The 23,174-nt window shown below is 42.8% G+C and overlaps 1 protein-coding gene across 1 annotated transcript in view; it reads left to right on the forward strand.

Moving 5' to 3' along the window:
* LOC124616139 (myosin-VIIa-like) overlaps window positions 1-23,174 on the forward strand; it is a 388,269-nt gene that overhangs the window by 133,895 nt on the left and 231,200 nt on the right. Inside the window, exon 14 of the mRNA XM_047144413.1 lies at window positions 5,208-5,398. Within this exon, the coding sequence (XP_047000369.1) occupies window positions 5,208-5,398 (191 nt within the window). The remainder of the gene's footprint in view (window positions 1-5,207; window positions 5,399-23,174) is intronic.

Consider the following 23,174-nt stretch of genomic DNA (forward strand, 5'->3'; position numbering starts at 1 on the left):
AGTGCATTAGTATTGTTCATGTTTTGCATTGTTACCAGGCCTGGTGGGGTGCATAAGAGGTACAAACAGTATCAGATCGTGTGTGATCACTGTGAAGGACATGAAACCTTCCAGCACATCACATTCAATAAAGGTCTGCATCATCATCATCATCATTTAAGACTGATTATGCCTTTCAGCATTCAGTCTGGAGCATAGCCCCCTTATAAAATTCCTCCACGATCCTCTATTCAGTGCTAACATTGGTGCCTCTTCTGATTTTAAACCTATTACTTCAAAATCATTCTTAACCAAATCCAGGTACCTTCTCCTTGGTCTGCCCCAACTCCTCCTACCCTCTACCACTGAACCCATGAGTCTCTTGGGTAACCTTGCTTCTCCCATGTGTGTAACATGACCCCACCATCTAAGCCTGTTCACCCTGACTGCTACATCTATAGAGTTCATTCCCAGTTTTTCTTTGATTTCCTCATTGTGGACACCCTCCTGCCATTGTTCCCATCTACTAGTACCTGCAATCATCCTAGCTACTTTCATACCCGTAACCTCAACCTTGTTGATAAGGTAACCTGAATCCACCCAGCTTTCGCTCCCATACAACAAAGTTGGTCGAAAGATTGAATGGTGCACAGATAACTTAGTCTTGGTACTGACTTCCTTCTTGCAGAAGAGAGTAGATCATAGCTGAACGCTCACTGCATTAGCTTTGCTACACCTCGCTTCCAGTTCTTTCACTATGTTGCCATCCTGTGAGAATATGCATCCTAAGTACTTGAAACCATCCACCTGTTCTAACTTTGTTCCTCCTATTTGGCACTCAATCTGTTTATATTTCTTTCCCACTGACATCACTTTCGTTTTGGAGACGCTAATCTTCATACCATAGTCCTTACATTTCTGATCTAGCTCTGAAATATTACTTTGCAAACTTTCAATCGAATCTGCCATCACAACTAAGTCATCAGCATATGCAAGACTGCTTATTTTGTGTTCACAAATCTTAATCTCACACAGCCAGTCTATTGTTTTCAACATATGATCCATAAATAATATGAACAAAAGTGGAGACAGGTTGCAGCCTTGTCTTACCCTTGAAACTACTCTGAACCGTGAACTCAATTTACCGCCAACTCTAACTGCTGCCTGACTATCCATGTAAAGACCTTTAATTGCTTGCAAAGGTTTGCCTCCTATTCCATAATCTCATAGAACAGACAATAACTTCTTCCTAGGAACCCGGTCATATGCCTTTTCTAGATCTATAAAGCATAGATACAATTCCTTGTTCCACTCATAACACTTCTCCATTATTTGCCGTAAGCTAAAGATCTGGTCCTGACAACCTCTAAGAGGCCTAAACCCACACTGATTTTCATCCAATTGGTCCTCAACTAATACTCGCATTTTCCTTTCAACAATACGTGAGAAGATTTTACCCACAACACTGATTAAAGAGATACCTCTGTAGTTGTTACAATCTTTTCTGTTTCCATGTTTAAAGATTGGTGTGATTACTGCTTTTGTCCAGTCTGATGGAACCTGTCCCGACACCCAGGCCATTTCAATTATCCTGTGTAGCCATTTAAGACCTATAAAGGTCTGCATTTCAATAAAAAAGGCAGATGATATTATGACTGATGCTGACCATCTTTCTGTCATGGATTACATCACGGTTGTGGGTTACAATCATTTTGGTGGAACTGGACATGAAGATGCTCCATATTTGTGTGTTAGGGACTAATCATCACCTGGCAGAGTTTGCGATGGCCTCATTGTGGGTATCAGTTTGGCTGGCTGATCAAATTGTACAGTATCCATGTTTGTGGGGCATTTGGATGAGACAGAGGCTAGATGTTTGATAGTGTGAGTATATGAGAGCAGGCAAATTTGTCGCCAAGGTTCCAGTTGACAACATCTGACTACCACAAGGGGGAATTGCTGTATTATTCACCAAGTGCATTGTGACCCATTCACATCTGTGCCTGCATTTTGAGACCAAGTAAAGAACTCCCTGCTATAGCCTGTGTCATCCTGCACCATTGGTCAAAGACTGCATAGGCTGCCATTAACACTACAATGCAAATGGCTGGTTTTGGACTGATACCATGACTGGAAGCATGGATTCTGGTAAATGGTGTTGCTTTTTGTTCAGTAATAAATTTCAGTCTGTGTCACTCAGGTTGATCACATTCGGTGAGTGTGGCAGTGACTTGTGGAGAGGTCCCATTCTTTCAGTGTTTTGGAGGTGTACAGTGTTGTTCAAATGGTTCAAATGGCTCTGAGCACTATGGGACTTAACTGCTGTGGTCATCAGTGCCCTAGAACTTAGAACTACTTAAACCTAACTAACCTAAGGACATCACACACATCCATGCCCGAGGCAGGATTCGAACCTGCGACTGTAGCGGTCGTGCGGTTAAAGACTGTAGCACCTAGAACCGCTCGGCCACTCCGGCTCGCTACAGTGTTGTTCCTCCTGGTGTCATGATGTGGAGAGTCATCGGGTATGACTTCAGGTCGTGGCTGGTAGTGATTGATGGCACAACAGTGTGTCACAAACATCCTCCATCCTCAAACCTCACCCCTCATGTGACAGTGCCATGGAGCCAGTTGTCGACAGGACAGGGCTCAACCACACATACTACATGTCTCTATTCACTACCAGCATGATGTTGAGGTATTCCTCTAGCCACCAAGATCTCCAAATCTGTCTCAGACTGAACATGTGTGTGACCAGTGCAGATATCAACTCTATCCCAGTGACAGAATCCAGGATATCAAGGACCAGTTACAACAGTTGTGGATCACCATGGCCCAGGAAAGATACAACAGCTTTATGACATCCTTCCCAACCAAATCAATCCACATATCCGGACCAGAGGGGGCACAAGGTCATACTGATAAATTAGGTCATACTTGAAGTTCTATGTAAATTTGACTTGATATTGCAATCACTGAAATAATATCAGATACTCTCTCAACCTGGTAAGCTTCATTTCAGTTCCTCTTCCTGTTCTGGGTGCTTCACTTTTTTTGGTGGACAGTGTCTTTTTATTTTGCTATTGTTATGTTTGGCATTTGTTCCAGTTTCAAGTGAAAAATTTGATGTCATATTATATTACAGAAATAGGGGATCACTTGTCATTGTTGGCTGAGAAGGAATGAGAGGTTATTCAGTTCTCTAATTCGAAAAGATTTTTCTTTTCTTGTACACACAGACTTTTTCCTTCATTATGTTTCTTAAATAAATCAGTTTTATGTGTATAAATGTAATGTGTTGTGTTGAGTATAGACTTGTGTATCATACAGGGAAAAAGTAACATACAGTGCTGAAATATAGCTCAATCACTAGAAATACTGTCAAATTCAGTCACTTCCTCCAGATACACAGAGAAATTAGGAACTGAATGCAAGATATTAGAATACAGTGAGGTGATTAGGAAATGTTCGCCACCATCTCCCCTTCTAACATAACCAGCCTAGGTGACGAAAATTTCTTTGAGCACTGTACCTCAGCCGACCAGAGTGGCCGAGCGGTTCCAGGCGCTTCAGTCTGGAACCGCACGACCACTACGGTCGCTTGTTCGAATCCTGCCTCGGGCATGGATGTGTGTGATGTCTTTAGGTTAGTTAGGTTTAAGTAGTCCTAAGTCTAGGGGACTGATGACCTCAGATGTTAAGTCCCATAGTGCTCAGAGCCATTTGAACCATTTGAACTGCACCTCATAACAAAACCTCCAAAAAGAGCACAACTTGCTTCAGCTTGCTATAGGGGCAGATGGATAGAGAGTATACGACAAGTTGGTAAAATTGTCGAGAAATTAGGCCAAGACATAATTAAACATTGTATAAGGAACACTTTCAGTTAGTGGACTGGAGCCTGCCAGATTTATTAGCACGAAACATTAACAATATCAAGATAAAAGGAAAGGCAGCCAGAGAGAAGTGGTAATAGGTAGTGAAAATTATAGAGGGAAAATTCAGTTGTTCAAGAAATAGCAAAGCAGTGAATTGAGGAAATAGTACCTAGAAACAAAATTACATATTTTTACTTTCAAGTCATTTTTATGTGGTTAAGATGCTGAAAACACAACAGTTGTCAACATTATTAAACTGTTGTGTTTTTGACACCTTAACCACTTAAAAATGACTCAAAAGTAAAAATTGCAATTGTGAAAATTATGATAAATCATGCGATTCATGGTGAAAATGTTTTTGTTCAAAAAATTGATGGGACTGCAAACCTAAGACAAAGTCAGCTGTGTAAAATTATCAATGAAAGCTCATACAAGTGTGATAATATTGATATCACAATTCTGATAGTGGAATATTGTTATTAGTTGTTTAAGCTTGTTTTGAAATAATAATAATAATAATAATAAATAGCTTAGTAATTGTTAGAGCTCTATATGAAAGGAACTGTGGCTCTTAAAACCAGAAGCTATACCATGGAAGAATGTTTTAACTACATAAGCTAAATGAATCATAGAAATTGTTAGGAACCTGACATAATAAAGTTAATGACTTATGTCTGTCCTGACAGGTTTGGCAAAAGTCACTGAAAGGATAATGTATGACAGAACTTATGACAACGTAACTAATTAAAAATATTACAAGTCTTACAGCTTCTTTATATTGATGGTACCAACAGAGAAGTCTATATTTGATGAATTACGTGCATGAAAGATTAGAAGTCATTCTGCATCTCTACCATAAATTCAAATGAGATGTTTGAGCAATGAAAATCCAGGATGGAATAATGACAATATTATGAAAAGGATAGATTACTACTGTGCATATAGAGGAGATACTGAGTCACATACAGGCACAACTAAAAAGACTGCTAAACATATGAGCTGAGCTTTTCTCAGTGATTATGCTGAGTTGTGCTTGCGTGAATGTGTCTGTGTTGTCTACTTTAGAAGAAGGCCTTTTGGCTGAAAGCTTGTATGTTTGTTTGTGACTATCTATGACTCAACACATGTCCTCTGTATGGAGAGTAGCAATCTATCCTTTTCATAATATTGTCAGATTAGATTTTGTTTACATCTTAATTGAAAATCTGATATAATAATAAAATTTTACATTTATTTATGCAAATTGACACACACACACACACACACACACACACACACATACACACACAAGATTTCTTAAGTTTTCTTTTTACTAGTCACAGTAATGACAAGGCTATTTTTGTCCTGTAGACTGACTGCAAGGCAGCTTCAGGAAAGATATGTGCTGCTGTTCTTGCAAAAGAAGATTATCAGCTTGGTCACACTAAAGTTTTTCTTAAGGATGCTCATGATAGTATTCTTGAAGAAGCACGAGAGAAAGCTTTGGCAAATAGCATCCTGGTCTTGCAACGAAATGTTCGTGGCTGGGTACAGAGAAGAAGGTATTCACTCTTACATAATACTACCATAAAGTATATTTTCCATTCCTTTACAATTTGTTTTTGTCTTATATATTCTTATAACTGACTGAGTATACAGTGCACTTATCAGTTCCCGGTTCCCCTTTTTGTGTTCGAGTTAGATGGAAAATGGAAGGGGAAATGCACACAGTATTTGTAAATAAATGTAATCATTTCTCATCATAAGTTTCAATGAGCTGTTTGCTTGAAGCAGTTTTTGGTGTCTTGATTGCCTTTAATTTGTTGATGAGCTATACATGGCGTTTTGTTGTTATCCTCGAGATGCAGATACTGGGACATACATGTTACTCTTAGTTTCCTATCCTACTCTGCTTAGGTAGAAAAATTGTTTATAACAACTCCTGCTGGTGACTGTGTGGCGACCAGTGGAATGAAAAGTCAGGTCTGCAGGTGAATGACAATGGAGATCACAAGGTGAACAAGCAACTGGCACAAGTCCAAGGTGTTACCAAGTTGTCTAAACATATACTACAATTCAAGGGAAAACCAAAATCTCAAAATGTAACCAGGAAAGCTCAAAATGCTGTGCTATTTAATGGTGCAATACTCAGGCTTCAGAGACTAGCAAGAATCTGGCTGGCTGCTGGACTGTGGTATGTTGGTAAAGAGTTATTAGATGGTGGCACCACGTCGCCTGCTTACCACAGCAGCCGCACCCCATGTAGCCTCAAGCTGTGGGGCTGTCTTGTGGGGTCCGAGTATCTCAGACATGTTCTCTCTGTCAGTATTCTGGCTAGGTGGGGGACATGAACCACCCTCAGATACTAAACTTAGTTGACTGGAATTGCCTGGGGTGTAACTTCTTAATTGTTGGATGAGGACTCAAACCTGGGCTCTTGCCTTTCATGGGCAATACTGTTGCTGACAGGGTTAACCTTTCATAAATCATGGGCCACCTCACAGCATCCATCTGCCAGTACTTCTTTTGCACCTTACGAAGTCCTCAGAAGCTCTGCTGCTTGCATTGGTGGACTCATACTCATGGGAATACAGGTTCATACACTGAAAGATACTGTCTATTCCATTTGATCATTAGCTTCAGAAATCTTTAGAGATGATTTTTCCTCTAATGATGGATATGAAACAGAGAAGCACAATTAAAAACTGAAAAATACTCAGGGCTGCTACATTGAAAAAATCTTGCATTGGGTGAGGCGGAGGGAGGGGGGGAGGAGGAGGGGGGAGGGACCTACTTCATTTATACAGAAACGTAAATCACACTATCACTATCGACTGTAGGAAACCCTCTCATTCTTTTGTTAGCCTTGAAGACTAAAAATCCATCTTCAGGGGGAAAGGTTTTACAAAATGACGTGATTGCAAATTTCGAAAAAGGAAGTAAAAATTGTGCTTACTGGAGGAAATATTTATACTCTGCAAACCACCATAAAGTGCATGGCAGATGGTATGTCTCACTGTAGCAGTTTTTAGAGATTCTTCCTATTCCATTCACTTATGGAACATGGGCAGAATGATTGTTGGATTGCCTCTGTGATTGCAGTCATTATTCTAATCTTATCCTACAATCCCTATGTGAGCGGCACGTAGGGGCTTGTAGTACATTCCTAGTCATCATTTAAAACCAGTTCTTGAAACTTTGTTAATATACTTTCTTGGGATAGTTTACGTCTATCTTCAAGGGCTTCCAGTTCAGTTCCTTCAGTACCTCTTTGACACTCTCCCACAGATCAAACAACCTATGACAATTTGTGCTGCCCTTCTCTGTATACTTTCAGTATCCCCTGTTTGTCCTATTTAGTATGGGTCCCATATACTTGAGGAATATTCTAGAATGGTCACATGCATGATTTCTAAGCAATCTTCTTTGTAGACTGATTTCGCTTCCCAGCATTCTATCAATAAACTTGCTCCACAGTACCACAGCACACCGCTAGTGAATCAAAACAAAATATTGCAGCCCATTGATACAGTGGAGTATTGAGTGGTACTTTTTATGGCTAATTACTGAATGTCCATTGGATTTTCAACAGTTATTTATTTATTCCAGTGAGAGTCAGTTTCCGTACAACTGTATTTTATTTTGAAGTTTATCTTGTGTACAGGCAATTGATTTCAGGATAATGCTGTCTCATCTTCAGATACCTGTTAGGCTAGCTTCTTGAACTGAATGCTTTAGATACTGTAACAGTCATTCCATTAAGAGAGTCTGCCACACACTTTGATAATTCATGTCAAACATCCTCTACTCCCTTCATTGGGGGGTGGGGATTAAGAATTTCATTTTTAGCAGCAGCAGAAATGTTGTAGGAGTGTCTGTTCACTGTAGATGGCGAAAAAAGTCATCAGAACTGGTTTGTGCAGCAGCAATGTTTTCACTGCTGCTGAAAACAGATTACTGTTAGATATTCTCTTTTATTCATGAGCTGAGCATTTTGTTTCACCACATCTAGCATAATGCTACAGTAGTGTTGTGTGGGGCTTTCCATCTACCAGACTACAAACAAACTAAAAATTATGTAGTTAAAATTAGTTATTTAACTTTATTTTTTCACAGCCTTAATTAAAACTTTATGACAGTCCCTCATACATCAAAATACCTGCCAAGGAAAGAAGATACAGAACTTGCTTAAAATGTACTCATTTACTTGCCTCATCAAATGTGGATAAAATCCCAAACTTTTGATGAATGCCTCCATCATCATCATTGGGGGCCAAGTATGACTGTTGTAAAACAGACGAGACTCCTACTTTTATAAAAAAGTGGCTATAAAAATGGGAGCCTCATTAGTTTCATGACAGTCAGACTGACAGTAACCCTGAAACTGGTGGTGCACCCACTTTTACAGTTGATGTTGCCCTCACAGCGACACAGGGAAAAAATTGATAAAGTTTCAGCAAGTTTATTGACAAACAAAATTATGTCTGTGTCGACGGTAAGAAAAAAAGGCACAAAATACAGCACCTCACTTGGTACTGGTACAGAGGCATGACAGAGCTGGTATCTAAAAATCATCTAACTGTTTCTACTTTGTACTAATACCACTGGGAGCTTCATAGGGAAATACACTTGCAGAGAAATAATCTGATTTCTGAGAATGTCGGCCTGGTTAGTTCCAACTCAGGCACAGAAAAGTCTATCTTTAATGCATTCTAAATCCACAGAGGAAACAATGATAAAAGCTGAGAACAGCAGCATTAATCCCTACAATGGGCTTGAGGAGTGTCCTGAGATGATGCGATGGATAGCACTCACCCGGAGGTCAGGAGAGACTCTTGAAACTGGCTCGTGTAGTGCATACACCAGCCTTTATAGTTTATGTCAGGAGTATAGTTATGGTACTGTTTTCTTGTCACATGTTGTGCAGACATGAATAGGTTCCTCGGAAGTGACAACCCCTGGCAGTGCTGGTACTGCTGCGTGGTGTCCAGTTGAGAGTATGACATGGAGAGCTTGTGATGCCAAGGTGTGCAGCAGCCATGTAGACTGCATGTATGCCCGAGGTGCCTGGGGGTTTGCTGCTCTCTTTTTCATGGATTTCTGATATAGCAATAACCTCTCCTGTAAAAGTAGGAGCCTCTGCAGTTTTGTGATAGTCAGCACTAGTGTCCAATGACAGTGATGGAGGCAACCGTCAAAAGGCTGGGATTTTATCTGAATAAACCAAGAACTTTTTATGATAGGATTCCATAGCAAAAGACTTGATAGCCAGATACAGAACTTGACTGATTTGTCATCATTCATTTGACAATGAAAATAGCTTAAAATTTTTATGATTCATGAGGAGCTACAGACAGCAGTGACCATATGTAACATTGTCATATTGTACAAAAGAAAGAAAGAATAATAGTTCTGCCTTGGAGAAAGAATGGAAAAACTATTATGAATACAAATCTGCATGTGACACTCACCTAGTAAATACATTGAGGTGACAAAAGTCATGGGATAGTGATATTCACATATACAGATGGTGGTAGTATGGTGTACACAAGATATAAAAGGACAGTGCATTGGCAGTGCTGTCAATTGTACTCAGATGATTCATGCGAAAGGTGTCTGACATGGTTATGATTGCACTTTGGGAATTAACAGACTTTCAACACAAAATGGGTCGGAGCAAGACACATGTGACATTCCATTTTGGGAACTGTTAGGGAATTCACTATTCCAAGATACACAGTGTCAAGAGTGTGCCAACAACACCAAATGTCAGGCATTACCTCTGAACACGGACAACACTATGGCCGAGGGTCTTGTATTAACAACGGAGATCAGTGGCATTTCTGTAGAGTTGACAGTGCTAACAGACAAGCAACTCTGCATGAAATAACTACAGAAATCATTGTGGGACATATGACGAATGTATCCATTAGGACAGTGTGGTGAAAGGTGGAATTAATGGGCTCTGGTGACAGGCAGCCAATGTTAGTGCCTTAGCTAACAGCACATAATCACCTGTAGTGCCTCTCCTGGACTCATAGCTGACCCTACGTGAATGGAAAACTGTGGCCTGCTCAGGTGAGTCCCAGTTTCAGTTGGTAAGCACTGATGGTATGGTTTGAGTGTGATACAGACATTATGAAGCCATGGACCAAAATTGTTAACAAGATGCTGTGCAAGCTGGTGGTGGCTCCATAATAGTATGGGCTGTTTATATGGAATGGACTAGGTCCTCTGATCCAACTGGACAAATCATTGACTGGAAATGGCTTTGTTTGGCCACCGCGAGATCATTTGCAACCATTCATGGACTTCATGTTCACAAACAATGATGGGATTCTTATGAACGACAATGCGCCATTTCACTGGGCTACAGTTGTTTGCGATTGGCTTGAACAATATTCTGGACAATTCCAGCAAATGAGTGTCCATCCAGATTGCATGACATGAATCCCATCGAATATTTATGGGACATAATCAAGAGGTAGTTCATGCACATAATACTGCTCCGGCAACACTTTTGTGATTACAGATAGCTATAGAGACAGAATGGCTCAATATTTCTGCAGGGGGATTCCAACAATTTGTTGAGACAATGCCACCTGAAGTTGCTGCACTATGCTGGGTAAAAGGAGGTCCGACACGTGTTAGGAGGTATCCCATAACTTTTTTCACCTCACTGTAAACAGATATAGGTCTTTTACTTGAGCATAGTTACACAGAATACCCTTAGTTGTGTGGACATAAATCTGATAACTATACATGACTGGGATCAATAAAACACATTCACATGGCTTTGAAAGTTCTTAGTAGTTATTCCACTTTTTGGTGATGATATGCCCCTTTGAACCCATATATCCAGAGGAAATTTGCAAGGTAAGGCTTTGGAACTTGCTTAAGTGTGCTTGGACAAAAGTAGTAGTTATAAATGTTGTACAATATAAAATAGACACTACAAATTGATAAGATTGACTAATACCTACAAATTCATGTTAAGATGTAGTGACTGGAGTTGGCTGCTAAGTGGAATGAAAGTAAGTAAAATAAGACAGCTCTGTTCCTTTCATCTTTAGCTTCTTAGAGAGCAAATTACCAGAGTTCTTGGGAGATGATTGTTGTTGCTTTTGTTTCCATTGTCTTCAGTGCAAATACGAGTTGGATTCAGCCTGCATGCTAGTCTATCCTGTACAAGCCTCTTCATCTCTGGACAACTGCTGTGATCTACATCCATTTGAACTTGCTTACTGTATTTGCACACAATCCTCCCTTACAGTTTTTATCTCACCCCTGCACGCTTCCCTCCATTACCAAACTGACTATTTTCTGATGCCCCAGTATGTGTCCTATCAATAGGTCACATCATTTATTCAAGTTGTGTCATAAATTTCTTTTCTCTCCAGTTTGATTCAGCTCCTCCATATTAGTTACTGACCTATCCATTTAATCATCAGCAATCTTTTACAGCACTGTATTTCAGAAGCTTCTATTGTGTTTCTCTCTGAACAGCTTAGAATACATATTTAATGTCTGTAGAAAGGTATGTTCCACACAAATGTCTTCAGAAAAGACTTTTACACTTAAATTTGTATTAGGCTAGTCAGCTGCTGAGGCACTGGATGGGTAGCACTAAGTGCTACAGCCAGATAACTTGTTTGGCATATTCTATACACAAACATTGCTCATGAACCAGTCTGTCTATTAGAGAAAACTGTATCAATATCCCTACAATATTTCCCGAGATTTACCTTCAGATAGAGACAGAAAATATGTAGAAGTACTTTAATTTATAATAAATATAGATGTCCACAAATTCCCATTTTTCAGAAATACTTTTCTTGCTACTGACAGCTGCATTTTATGTCCTCTCTACTTCTGACATCATTGATTATATTTCTGCTGAGACAGCAAAACTCATGTGCCACTTACAGTGTCTCATTTCTTAATCTAATTCCCTCAGCATTGCATGTTTTAATTTGAGCACATTCCATTACACCTTTTTCTTTTCTTGGTATGTGATTTATAACCTCTTTTTACGGCAATATCCATTCCATTTAAATTTGCTGTCTCACAGAATTACAGTGTCATAAGCAAATATGAAACTTTGTATTTCTTCTCTCTGAACTTTAATTCCCTTTCCAGATTTATACTTGGTTTTTCTTTACTGCTTGCCCAGTCACAGATTACAACCCTGCCTCACCCCATTCTCAACTATGACTTCCCTTTCATATCCTTTGACTCTTTGTAACTGAAGTCTAGTTTCTGTACAAGTGGTAAATAATCTTTTGCTTCCTGTGTTTTATTTGTGCTACCTTCAAAATTCCAAAGACTGTAGTCCAAATACAAGTCTAAATACACAAATCCTATTTTCATGCCCTTGACAGCAAGGGATCAATTCACTTTGATTGACATTCTATTAGTAGTGATGAACAATGCTTTTATTATGTCATTGAACACTGAACATGAACAACAGGTAAATGGAAACCTGTCTACACAAGAAAATATGAGTCATTGCTTTATAACAAGAAAATGGATCACTGCTTGACAATTGCAACTTCAAAGTTAACACTTCATCTCACCAATAGGAAATTCTCACAGAGCCTTAGTACAGTCACTGGAACAGGCAGTTTCTCACAGTGTCAATAAATGCCAAATTCCAACGAGGCAGCGGTCAGCAATGAGCAGTGTCTGCACTTGCTGATGGCTGAGCAGCTTGAAGAACATGTAGCAGGCAGCGTCCAGTAAAGCCACGGTTGGTGGCAAGCAGTGGCTGCATAGAATGATGCCGTAGCAGCTCTTGTACCTTACGGGCTTGTTGAGGATATAGATGTTATAACCTTTAATCACCAATAATTGCGTGGATATTCAAACACACTCACTTAGGAACAATAGCTCGTTACATGATAACAACTCAGTATCTCTTATTCGACTGCCATGCCGTGACATGCAGCCGGCGCCGTTCGTAGCTAGGTGGCGCTCCCGCGCTCAGACGAGTTGCGGAGCGCCTCTATCGCCGTTTGCGCATACTGTCGTGGCAGCACTGTTAAATGTCGTGGCACTGTCACAACACTTTTCCCCCCCTTGAAAAAAAAACACTCACTTCCTTGGAGACATGGACAGTGCGGAAACATCCATGGCCTCGTGTGAGGCCCCGAGAAGATCCTGCGGAGAGACACGAGAGTATGGTCGAAAATGTCCAGGACGGAAGCTCGTGCGTGGAATGTGCCTCCTGGACGAGATGATGGGTGAAAACTCCAGAGCAGCATCCATAGGTGTCGTGGACCTGGGGGTGCGCTCCAGTGAGATGGGTCCCAGAGAAGGCGGTGTCACGACTGGGGCTGGTTCCGGTGTACCCGGAAGCGGTAGCGACATCGGCTGCATCAACACGTACAGTAGATCGGCAGCAGCGACAGGACTGGCTTCTTGGGCTGGTGGAGGCGAAGGAAGGGGCAGTGGCACCGGTGTGGCCACCACTTGTGGGCGCATCTGGTCCTAATGGCGAACAACCATGCCGTTGTCCGTACATATTTCACAAAGCCGGCGGCCGCGAATAGCCTTGACCACCCCTGGAATCCATTTAGGGCGAGATCCATACCCTTGTGCCCACACGTTGGCACCCACCGAGTATTTTCCCGTACTAGGGGGGACAGCACCAGGCTTGACAGGGTGAAGCAGGTGTAGTAGAGTGCACGGTTGGCGGCCATGCAAGAGTTCAGCAGGGCTGGGATCACCCAGAGGCGTGAATCGATAAGAACTCAGAAATTGCAGCAGAGCGTCATCTGTGGAAAAATCACTAAGGAATTTTTTCATCTGGCTTTTGAAAGTGCGGACAAGGCGCTCAACCTCCCCATTCGATTGCGGATGGAAGGGCGGTGCTGTAACATGATGAATCCCTTCTCCAGTACAAAAATCACGGAAGGCCTGCGAAGAGAACTGAGGGCCATTGTCCGTGACGATCGTGGATCGAAGACCTTCTAGCGCAAAGATTTTGGACAAAGCCAGCGTCGTCGCCGCAGTGGTGGGCGACGGACATCGAACAACAAACGGAAACTTCGAGAAGGCGTCAATCAACAGTAGCCAATAAGTACCGAGGAATGGGCCGGCAAAGTCAGCGTGCACCCGTTCCCATGGCTGCGCCGGATCAGGCCATGGAGAGGGCATTGTACGAGGTGCAGCCAGTTGTTGAGCACACTGACCACATGGAGCAACCATGTGGGTGATGTCCGAATCAATACCGGGCCAATAAATATGCCTGCGGGCCAGGGACTTAGTCCGAGAAATTCCCCAATGGCCTTCATGCAACAGTTTGAGAACATCTTTGCGAAGAGAGGCTGGCACCACGACCCGTGGAGATGCGCCATCCGTGGTCAGAAGAACAACACCATCACGAACAGACAGACAAAGGCGCAAGGCATGGTAGTTGCGAAGGGGATCCGATGCCCGGCCCTTGGTCCTGTCCAGCCAACCCCGTTGAACAAAACCGATCACCTGACGCAGGACCGGATCCCGCGCAGTAGCCGACGCGACCTGCGAACCTGTAAGGGGAAAACCCTCGACTGCACGAAGTTCTTCCTCATCAATGTGGAAACAGAGTAGTTCATCACGATTGGAAACCGGGCTGGGGCCCATCGGCAATCGCGACAATGCGTCAGTGTTGGCGTGCTGGGCCGTAGGGCGATAGTGAATCCCATAGTGAAAATGAGACAAGTATAAGGCCCAACATTGCAGGCGGCGGTGAGCTACCTTATCCGGAAGCGACGCCGATGGGCTGAACAGAGAGACCAGCAGCTTGCGGTCGGTGATGAGGTGAAACTTAGAACCATATAAAAAAACGCTGAACTTTTTTAGAGCATAAATGATAGTGAGCGCCTCCTTTTAGATTTGAGAGTAACGCCATTGCGCATCGTTGAGGGTCTTGGAAGCATAGGCGATGGGTCGTTCCGATCCATCCTCATACCGATGGGCGAGAACAGCCCCTAGGCCATACTGTGACGCGTCAGTCGCCAGAACCAAGTGCTGGCCCGGACGGAATGTGGCAAGACAAGGCGCCAACTGCAAATGAGCCTTCAGGCGGACAAAAGCCTGCTCACACTCGTCGGACCAACAGAAAAGGACGGTTTTGCGTAACAGCTGATGCAGAGGATGAGCTACCGCCGCCGCAGATGGAATGAATTTGTGATAATAAGCAATCTTGCCTAGAAACGCCTGAAGTTCTTTGACCATAGACGGCCGGGGTAAAGCGTTAATGGCCGCAACGTGCTGACGTATAGGACGTATACCCTCACGGGACAAATGGAAACCAAGATACACAATGGAGGGTTGGAAGAACTGTGACTTGTCCAGATTGCACCTCAACCCAGCCGAATGCAAAACCCAAAACAGTGAACGCAAATTGCGAAGGTGCTCCTCAGTGGAGGCCCCCGTGATGACAATGTCATCCAGATATTTTATGCAGCCAGGAACGGAAACCGTGAGCTGTTCCAAAAACCGCTGAAAAATGGCCGGCACGCTAGCGACTCCAAATGGTAACCGCTAGTACTGATACAACCCACAAGGAGTGTTGATGAGGAGAAATTCCTTGGAAGAAGCATCCAACGGCAACTGATGGTACGCCTCCGATAAGTCAAGTTTGGAAAAGAACTGGCCCCCAGCGAGCTTGGTAAATAACTCCTCAGGACGGGGAAGAGGATAAGTGTCAATGAGGCTCTGAGCGTTGACAGTGGCTTTAAAATCACCACACAATCGCAGACTCCCGTTTGGTTTAGAAACCACCACGATTGGTGATGCCCATTCGCTGGAGGTAACAGGAAGGAGAATCCCTGAAGCTGTTAACCTGTCTATCTCAGCCTTGACAGGTGCACGCAATGCAACCGGAATAGGGCGTGCCCAGAAAAACTTAGGGCGAGCTGTAGATTTAAGAGTAATGTGGGCTTCAAATTCCTTGGCACGACCCACCCGAGAACACGGACGAAAATTCAGAACACAATCCATCCAGCTGTTGATACGGAATATCCTCAGATATGAGGTGCACATCATCGTCAATGGAGAACCCGAACAACTGGAAAGCATCATAACCGAACAGGTTTTCAGTGCCCGCATGATCCACGACATAAAACGTGAGGGGCCTAACAACAGACTTGTAGGCAGTGGAAGCATCAAACTGGCCAATGATAGGAATTTTCTGTTTATTATAAGTTCTCAGATTTCGCGTAACTCGAGACAAGGGAGGGGAGCCCAACTCCAAATACGTGCGAGATTTAATGAGAGTTACTGCAGAGCTAGTGTCCACTTGCATGCGAATGTCTTTATCCAGAACGCGAACAGTAACAAACAACTTATTTGTTTGAGAAAGCACACAGTTAACATCCATGTACGATGCCTCGTCCTCGTTGACAGGAACTTTAGGGGACTGACACACAGAAGCAATGTGGCCTTCTTTCCTACATGAATTACAAGTGGCCCAACGTTTTGGACACGTGGCCCTCTCATGCTGTACGAAACAACGTGGACAAGAAGGAAGTGCGGAACGAACCTGCTTCTGTGGTTGCTGTTTTCGCTGCGAGAGTTGCGGCCCAACGCGACGTTGTTTACGCAAGTGAACCGCCGCCACATCTTCGTTCTCCTGTGAAACAGGTAAATTGTCCGTGTCGAAAGTTGACTGTACAGCGCCTACATCACACCATGCGTCTATTTGCACACCAGCAGCGTGAGACACTTCAAAGGATTGAGCGATGCTTAGAACTTCGGACAACGACAGGTTTGGCAGTTGGAGGGCACGTTGCCCAACTTCTTTATCAGGAGCAAGCCGTAGAATAGCATCCCTAACCATTGAATCAGCATAAGACTCATGATGAGTGTCCGTGACAAACTGACATTTCCTACTCAGACCGTGTAGTTCCGCTGCCCAAGCCCGGTAAGATTGATGGGGCTGTTTACGACACCAGTAGAACGCCATGCGGGCGGCAACAACGTGGGTGTTTTTTCGGTAATAGTTAGACAATAAGTCACACATTTCTTGGAAGGACAGAGAGGCAGGTTCCCACAGAGGGGCTAACTGAGATAGCAGCTGATAGATCCGTGGGGAAATCCAAGATAGAAATAACGACTTACACATAGGAGCATCGACAACGCCGAAAGCCAAGAAGTGTTGCCGCAAACGCTTCTCATAATCCTCCCAGTCTTCAGCGGCCTCGTCGTAAGGAGGGAATGGAGGCGGAGAAGAGGAAGACAGACGATGAGTAAGCGACATCGACAGCGCCTGAATAGCAGCCGTCAGCTGTGTTTGTTGTGCCTGAATAGCAGCCGTCAGCTGTGTTTGTTGTTCAATGAGCGCTTGCATAAGCTGCCCCATGTCTGCCCCATCACGAACACACAAATCCACAACGCAGTGAAAATATCCCACCTCATCGCCAAAAAGTGTTATAACCATTAATCACCAATAATTGAGTGGATATTCAAACACACTCACTTAGGAACAATAGCTCGTTACATGATAACAACTCAGTATCTCTTATTCGACTGCCGTGCCGTGACATGCGGCCGGCGCCGTTCGTAGCTAGGTGGCTCTCCCGCACTCAGCCGAGCTGCGGAGCGCCTCTATCGCCGTTTGCGCGTACTGTCGTGGCGGCACTGTTAAATGTCGTGGCACTGTCACAACAATAGAGAGGTTGAATCCAATGAGGCAGTGGTCAGTAGCAAGTGGTAACCACAAGGGGAAAGCGTGGAAAGCATGCTGCACACAGAGTCCTACAAGGCTACGGTCAGCAGTGGTATGTCTATATCCACCAGGGAGATGACTAATATCAAGGACTGGAGCTCAGCTGGTTATATATACACCCAGTGGAAGCCTACTCTATTGGTTTCCAGGTGGCACATGACCAGCATAGGAAAATATTTCTGTGATGGTGGCACACCTTGGGGTGGTGAATGTTGGTGTCTTGGTGTCATGCTGAGCTTTCAATAAGCCTGCCAGTAAACATGTTTATATTTATCAGCATTTGACATGTGGTCTTCCACCAATCAAGTGTTTATTGTCATTGGTTGAGCAGTAGTGAGATGGTCACTGGCCATCTGATTGTATTGTGGTACAACTGATTTTCTAAGGAGTACTGCATATGAATATAATACCTATAAATGTTGGTTTGTCTCTGTTTAAGAGATTAGACTGTCATTATTAGCTATTATGATAACCTGCATATTTTATTGCAGCATTATATAAATTAAATGTACAGAGGAGAATAATTTATTATACTTGTATAACTGTGCATTGGATGAGGAGTATTGTGCTGACCCAGCATTTATTACCAGCAAACAAAGGGGCCATGGAAGGTGTCCTGGTGGATGGCAGTGGCCATTTGCACAAAGTGATGAATCCCATGGGCGACCAGTTTGATCAGAGTCCAGGGATAGTCAAGAGTATGCCTATGAGGGAGTGTCACCAGGCAGAGATTGACAGATGGAAGTCTGCATCATGCAGAGCCCTATCCTTGAAAAAATTTTATGTATATGAGATATGCCAGACAATATTACACTCCCTGTAGGAGCAAGACCAGATGCGTGAGGAAGGAGAGGTGGGGATATGGAAAGGGGCCTGGTGTGGGTGTCACAAGAGCCCAGCATGACCACAAGGATGACAACTGCCTGTGGACATCGGTGGCCCGTGGGAACAGGACTTGACCAATGGTGGTCGCTTGTCAGATGACTGAAGGCAGTTAGCTGGAACTGAGCTGCTGAAGTGAGCTCCAGTAGATGGGCTATGCAAGTGACAAGCTTATGCATGGAATTGAGCGGAAAGTGTAAGGTGCTGTGATTCCATTCACATGACCTAAGGACTGACACAGAGTTTGGAAATGTCAGCAGTGATCAATTAGAAGGTGGAGGACCACTGAGAAATGTATGAGAAATGCTGGAGGCAGATAGGTGGGCCTTCAGCTGATTGGATTTGAGTGCACTAGGTGCGACATCTGTGGTTAACTGGGGAAGAAGGGGATTTTGTGATGTGGCATGGGAGAAGGGTGAAGAGTGCTGCAGGAAGCTGAAGGCAATAACTGAAGAAATGAGGCCAGAGGGAAGGCCATCGGTATGATGATACTGATGGTCCTTGGAGGTCTTGCTGCTGATGCAGGACACAACTAGGCTGATGCGGCTGGGCACCAATGAGACCAGCATCATTGGGTCTGGCATCAACATGTGGCAGACTGGTGGGTAGTTGGCAGGAACCAATGGTTTCAACTGGCTAGTGACAGACCAGTGGCACAGTGGCAGGGAGCCGACAGGCTTGGCCAGATGGTGATGGGCCAGTGGGATGTCGATGGGGCTAGCATGAATGGGTGGAGAGGCCATTAGTATGTTGTCAGAGCACTGAACAGCTCTACCAGAATGCAGTGGGCCAGTGTGACACTGGCAGGGGCTTATAGGCTTTATCTGAAGTGGTTGCAATGGCCTTGCTGGTTGTGCAGGAGCCGGTGTTGTGGGGGTCAGAGGTGCAGGAGCTAGATGTGTAAGAGCCAGAGGCACTGTCCATAGACTCACTGGAACCAGGGAATGATGGTGGGGATGGTGGAGGAAAAAGCATCTCTCCACATGCCTGACCTGTCACCAGTGTAGTATGTGTGGGCTTGAATTCCACAATTTGCTCACAGCATTGCTCCCACTGTATATGTAGCACTTGTTCCTGGAGGTGTAACCAGTTCTGCCAGCATTGCAGGAAAGCCAGGTCCACAGCGGTCACCAATGAACAAGAGTAGTGTAGTGTCTGAGTTTAAAAAGAAAATGTTACAACTTAACTCGGGCTTGTACGCAAACTTTTATCATGACTCGTGTGCAAAAGGGGTTCAGTTGTGCACAGTTGCATTCACTCCCAGCAGTGAATGAATTCAAGTATTTATCTAAATCACGATCATTCACAAATGATTTACACTGACAACAGTTTAGAATGAAAACGTTTTTATTTTACTAAATCACATCCACAAAACAAACTGATGGCCACGTGATACTATGTCGGCAGCCCTTAGCTGCACCGACCTTACCACAACTACGGACCACGATCAAAAGACCATGACCTTTGTCCCCTATCCTCTGTTCTGTGTCCGGTCATGTGACTCTACATTAGTCAAACATATTATTTCTAAACATGGCCATCATGCATTTACAATGTTACAATATTAAAATACGTAAAACTAAATACCTTATATTATTTTGTAGACAATCATCAGATTATTTACATATTTAAGGGCACTCCACTTTTTGGCAGTTTCACCCCTCTTCTTTTGTTTAATCACGTCTTTGCATAAAAGGTGTGGCCTATGAAATACTCATTTTGCTTTACATAGATCGAAAACTGAACAGTACCATCACAATAAAAGACAATAACTTATTATGCAGAGGTTCTCAAACATCCTTACAACTTCATTTTTATATAAAACATGTTCTTTAATGTCCAAAATATTTTCCCTGCTACTATGCTTTAAATTTGAGTTTTGAACCATTGAAGAGTTCTTATGTTTATGGAGTACTCTTATTTCAGTGATCAGATACCCAGCAAATCCAATGATTAGCAAGACAAGCACACCTTACATTATTAAAATATGTACCAAGTTATGCACTGAGACATAGGCAATTATGTAACTAAGTAATTCAATGTGAAACTGTTATATGCAGCCTCCTCTCTTTATCAAGAAGGTGACTCCATAAATGTATTGACTTGTGCTTGCTACACCCCAACTGTTCTTCCACAGTAAACATTACCACATCCAGCAAATTAGTTACACTATTACAGTATCCCTTGTAACCTCACAACATGAAAATGTCACATGTGTATTATCGTCAGACATCACCAGTTCTGTGCCCATGAGTGCAAGGGAACAACACACTTTACTTGACATTTCACTGGTTAGTGAAGAATAATGCTTTTATTATATAACCAAACGTTAAATATGAAGAACAGGTAAAATAGAAACCCGCCACACAACAAAGTAAGAGTCACTGCTTCACAACATGAAATTAAGAGTGACTGCTTGATACGTGCAACTGTAAGGTTAACACTGCACCCCATCAATACAAAGTTCTCACAGAGTCTAAGTTCCCTCATAGTAATAGGAAGTATCTCACAGTCCTAACAAGACAGTGGTCAGCAAGACTGGTGCCTCAACCTGATGATGGCTGGGTGGTCTGAAAAACATATGGCAGGCACCATCCAGCAAGGCAGCATGTGACTGACAAAGAAAAATTGTTCTGTGATGGTGGTGCCACTTGGGATGACAATGACACCTTGATGTTGTGCAGAGATTTTTGGAAGCCTGCCAGTAAACATGTTCATATGTATCAGCAGTAGACACGAGGTCTTCCACCAATCCAGCATTTATTATTGTTGCTTAAGCTGTGGTTTGATGGTCACTGGCCATCTGGTTGTATTGTGCTACAGGTGATTTCCTAGGGGGTACTGCTTATGGATAGAACACCTATAAATGTTGGTTTGTCCCTGTATAAGAGATTAAACTGTTGTTATTAGCTATTACTATGGTACCACAAGCTATAATAACATATGCATTTTATTGCAGCATTATATAAACTAGATGTATGAGTAAGAGAATATTTGTCATACTTGTGTAACTGTATGTCTGCATTGCTTTCTTGTAATTAAAAAGGAAGAGTGGAGTGTGACAACTTGTCAGGGAGTGTGACAACTTGTCAGAGTCAGAACATGAGATAAGTTAGAGAAGGATTTGGGGAAGAAGAGGATAGTTAGAGATTTGATTGAACTCAGCTCTTCTTGAATAGAAGTCTACTGTATTAATCATTATGCCACCTCATTCAGTTATTATGTCGTTTGACTAGGGCCTCCTGTTCGGTAGACCGTCTGCCTGGTGCAAGTCTTTTGATTTGACACCACGTCGGTGACTTGCATGTCGATGGGGATGAAATGATGATGGTTAGGACAACACAACACCCAGTCCCTGAGCGGAGAAAATCTCCGACCCAACCAGGAATCGAACCCAGGCCCTTAGGATTGACATTCTGTCATGCTGACCACTCAGCTACTGGGGGTGGACACCTCATTCAGTTCATGGAAAAATGATAGACCGTCTCCCCTCATTGTTACATGGCAAGTGGGTCCCTTTCATCTTGAGGTCTGAGTGACCTGTCTATCCTTTCTAACCTTCCCCAACCTATCCCACCATCATCCATGGAGAAGGAACTAACAGTTCCAAAAACTAAAGCAGTTTATTGCACTTTTATATGCATACTGCAATTTCATCTTCTGAAGATAGGTACTGCTCAGCCGTTCTTGTTATACGTTTATCTTTTGGCCAAAGACTTTTTCTGAAAAGAAAACACACACACATTTATACAATCAAGCACACCTCACACAAACATGACCACCATCTCTGGAACTTACGGCGTAAGCTTATTGACACCAGTGCTTACTAATTTAAGTTATAATTACAGCACTGAAGATGGTCACTAAGTGACCGAAAATCGATTTTGCGATAATAAACAAAAATATACGACCAATGCTGTCTCTCCTTCGAAGTATACAAATACTTTCGCTTGTGACATTTTCCTAGTGATTGTTTCAGTGCTTTTACAGTAAGGCTACTCTCATTTTTATACACATCATTACTTCCTCCGATTATGACACAGTTCACAACACTTTTTACTGCAGTTTCACATCTTTTCAGCATTTCTCATAAGGGAGTTCCAGGTTTTGTAAATCCAGTGACTTTATAGTCTGACTGGATATCGGACATGATTGTAGCCAATCCCTTACCATGACACGTTGATAGAATGTAAATTTTTTCTTTTTCCTTCACTGTTTGTTCTTCTGTCTTCCATTCCTTGTTGTCACATATTATGTTAACACCATGTTTATGTTTAACAGGACATAACGGTAACAATTTGCCACAGGCATTTTTTTGGTCCATAGATGTGTATGAGCAGTTTCCTGCAGCACTGAGATTTTTTTTCGTGGCTTTTGACTGTCTGAATTTAACACCTCATATCTGTTCATTAGTGGAACATGATAAACATTCATATTTAACACAGGGCGGGAGCATTTCTTAGGCCTAATAAACAAACACTCCTGTTCGCAGCTTTGCGTCTCTGTCGGTATGTCCACATACTGAAGCAAACTTTTCAGCATTTCAGCTTATTATCTGGCATTAGTTAAGTCATTTTGTAGTTCTTCCCTCACACTTACTTCAAGTCTTGCATTACACATCTCTAAGGCAGCTTCAGGACCTTTGGACTCAGTTCCAGAATCACACAAATTTTTAGTAAGATTTGCTTCCGTGAAGCAACATGAATGATACCATTTGTGTGTCACTACACGTGTTCTGACAC

The sequence above is a fragment of the Schistocerca americana genome, chromosome 5, assembly GCF_021461395.2.
Source record: "Schistocerca americana isolate TAMUIC-IGC-003095 chromosome 5, iqSchAmer2.1, whole genome shotgun sequence".
In the NCBI taxonomy this organism is placed as follows: domain Eukaryota; kingdom Metazoa; phylum Arthropoda; class Insecta; order Orthoptera; family Acrididae; genus Schistocerca; species Schistocerca americana.